Source organism: Mesitornis unicolor, unplaced genomic scaffold (genome assembly GCF_000695765.1).
Source record: "Mesitornis unicolor isolate BGI_N332 unplaced genomic scaffold, ASM69576v1 Scaffold44437, whole genome shotgun sequence".
Classification (NCBI taxonomy): domain Eukaryota; kingdom Metazoa; phylum Chordata; class Aves; order Mesitornithiformes; family Mesitornithidae; genus Mesitornis; species Mesitornis unicolor.
Window position 1 is genome coordinate 1 of NW_010196579.1, and position 3,405 is coordinate 3,405.

The 3,405-nt window shown below is 43.9% G+C and overlaps 1 protein-coding gene across 1 annotated transcript; it reads left to right on the forward strand.

Annotated features, from left to right (window-relative positions):
- Window positions 1–268: 268 nt before the first annotated feature.
- Window positions 269–3,197, forward strand: LOC104533247 (SURP and G-patch domain-containing protein 2-like; the record flags this gene model as incomplete). Its single annotated transcript, XM_010188526.1, has 2 exons — window positions 269–383; window positions 1,515–3,197. Coding segments are annotated over exons 1-2 (1,798 nt in total), but the record flags the coding sequence as incomplete, so codon positions are not given.
- Between the last annotated feature and the right edge of the window lie 208 nt (window positions 3,198–3,405).

The following is a 3,405-nucleotide window of genomic DNA, read 5'->3' on the forward strand; positions in this document are numbered from 1 at the left end:
TGAGGGGTGGGAAGGCGCCAACAGCCGCGGCTCCCCTTTACGCTGCGTTTTACCTCAGGCTGGGCCGACTCACACGGGGAACCAGAGGAGGGAACTGTTCGCACCCTCACGCCGTGCTCACGGGAATCCACCCGGGCTAAGCCCACCGGAGGGGTCCGGGGTGCCGGGAAGGTGCCGGCGGCGATAGCGGCTCCGCAGTGGGCGAACATTCCCCCGCATCCGTGCCCTGGTCAGGGACGGCATTGTGCTGTTTTGCTACAGGATAAAAATGGCCTCTCGGCGGATCACACGGGAGACGTTTGATGCTGTAGTGCAGGACAAAGTTAAAAGGTATCGCATGGACCGGAGTGATGCTGTAGACGACACGATCCATCATTTTAAAGGTAACGAAACCCAGGCATGACGTGCCCTGGGTCATGCCAGCTCATCTGGTAACAGCTATGTGGGATTTCTTGCCTTCCATTTACGTCTATTTGCCTAAAATGTGGACTTGTGCTGGTGTTTTTCCTCATCCATTTTTATTTAAGAGGCTGTTAGCTTGGTATGACTGACACTATTTCAATGTGGAATGCAAATTCCAGGCAAAAAAAGCAAATTTCAAACAAAGGAATTCTGTTCAGGCTGCATTAGAGAGTGGGTCCAATTTCAGGGAGGTCTCCAGAGACATGGCTGCAGGGTGGAATTCTGTTGATGTCTGATAAGTTAAATAAGCGTAGGCAGCCTTTGGGTCTTTGTATTTTATGTTATTTTTGGAGAAAAGGCAGGACATTAATCTTGTGAACATATACAATACATTTGCAGATTCTTTTAAATTTGGTGTATGAAATGTCTAGAAAAATAACTTGGATTACATTCACAGGAAACTGGGAGTTTTAAAATGAGATCTCTTTTGTTTTCTTAAAGTCATATAAGATCCAAAAATAATTTATTTAGAATACTGAATTAGTTCAAGTATTCTTTACTTTCTGAATTTACCTACTGGAATTAAGGAATAGGGATTCTTGGACACTTTGCAGGAAACTCTAGTTATTCTGGCTTTAATGTTGTCTTAGATAATTGCATATGAGTTTGTAGAAAATACGATCTTCTGTTCAACTGGAATTCCAGCATTCAGTGTGGAAACAGAAAGTGTGTGCTTCTGGTATTTTTACATCTGAGAAATCCAAGTAGAAGCATTATGAGCACAACATTAGCATTTTCCTAGACTGAGAAAGTTATGAAGTAGAAAATGGGGTTTGTAGCGGTACTTGCGTTTCAGCTTAAGGGAGAGTAGAATTTTTAAGTAATTGTTTTGTCATTTGTTTTTAGCCATTGATAATAATTTGTTGCTTTTTGCTTATTATGAATTATTCAGTGTACGTAAGAAAGCAAATAGGAATATCCTAAAGTTAGCTCTGTGTACTGTTCTTCAGCAGTTTTGATGTGTTGACTCTTGTGTCTGAACGTGTTGATTAGATTTTTTTTCTTAAAGCTACTTGCAGTGCATTGGTGTATTTATGTATTTATCATTACAGGTCATGCAAGGCCCGTCCCAAGACCAAGGTACGAGGACAGTTTTCATGATGATGGAAGATACACTCATGAAAACGCCCAGCACCATCCACATGAAGACTGGAAGGAAGACCCTAGAGATGACTATCCAGGACCTTCTTACAGATCTGCTAGTCCTCTTATAAGGAAAGATAACTATTACCATGAACAATATGGCCACTCAGCATCCCATGACCGGGAATTTGGCCACCCGGTGTCTCGTGACCGGAAGTACGGGCGTCCAGCCTCGCACGATCGGGAGTATGGGCACCCAGCTTTGCATGACGGAGAGTACGGGCACCCAGCATCTCGCGATCGGGAGTACGGGCACCCGGCTTCGCACAACCGGGAGTACGGATGTCCAACTTCCCACGACCGGGAGTATGGGGGCCTGGCTTCTCATGATCAGGACTATGGCCCTCCTGACTCTTGGGAATCCACTGGACAACATGAAACTGATTTTAGTTCTTCAGATATTTTAGGTGATTTTAGATCGCCAGGACTCATGGAGGAGGACTACGGCAACATGGAAAATCAGGAGTACGATGTGGATTTTGGAATTCAGTCTGACAGCGAGTTCCGACCCCCGATATGGAGGGGCAGCATTGGCAGGGGAAGAGTTCTGCGAGGAAAGCGTATTACGAGGGGCGCTGTTAAAGCAAAAGTATTCAAAGCAGATATCAAAACTCCTCTGAAGAAATGGAACACTAAAAAACTGCAACCAAGCCCCGATCAGAAGCCAGCTGTGCAACCGGATCAGATGCCAGAAGCTGCTGAACGACCTAACCAGAGGCCGGTGACCGTCCCACGCCCTAACCAGAAGTTGCCTCTGCGACCTAATCCGAGGCCAGCTATAACAACCCCGAGGCCTATTCTCAGGCTTCCGAAGCCTGCCCATGTTTTCAGAAATCTCAGTTTTGACCTTGTGGACAAATCTGATATTTTTTCAACATTTGGAATAGAAATTATTAAATGGGCTGGGTTTCATGCGATAAAAAATGATGCAGAATTTTCCCGACTCTTTGGAGCTCTCTTTGAGCTAGAGACAGAAACCTGTGCAAAAATGCTTGCCTCATTCAAATGCTCCTTAAAGCCAGAACACAGAGATTATTGTTTTTTTACTATCAAGAGTTTACAACATGCCGCTCTGAAAACTCCGAAAGTGGACAATGAGTTTTTAAATATGCTATTGGACAAGGGTGCTGTGAAAACAAAGAACTGCTTCTTTGAAATAATAAAACCTTTTGATAAATACATAATGAGGCTACAAGATCGCCTCCTAAAAGGTGTTACACCGCTGCTTATGGCCTGCAATGCTTATGAATTGAGCATTAAGACAAGCGGTTTTGGGAATCCAAGAGAAATGGCAAGTGCTTTCGAGACCACTGTTTCTCTTTGTCGTAAGTCTTTAGCACTTCTGGGTCAGACCTTTGCGCTAGCATCTGTTTTTAGGCAAGAGAAAATACTTGAAGCTGTAGGGCTGCAGGAAATGGCTCCAGCACCAACACTATTCCCAAACTTCGATGATTCAACGTTGTTTGGAAGAGAGTACATTGAAAACTTGAAGGCTTGGTTGGAGAAAAGTGGATATCCCATTCAGATGAAAAAACCTGAACCAGAGTCCACAGTACAGCTTAAAAAACCCTCTCCTGACACAAAAGTTAAAAGTGAGTGACCTGTTGTAAGATACTTAGCAGCACATAATTTCTCTATTTGTTGCTAACATTTTATCTTAATTTTTATGGTTTTATTTGGTCAGGAGTTCCTAATTCTGGGAATTCCATGGAAATTCCTGGCAGTGCTGAGGCAGGTAGTGAATACTATGTGTTGCAGTAGTTGCTTTCAGCTTGTTGTGGTTTAGGACTGGGCTGGCCA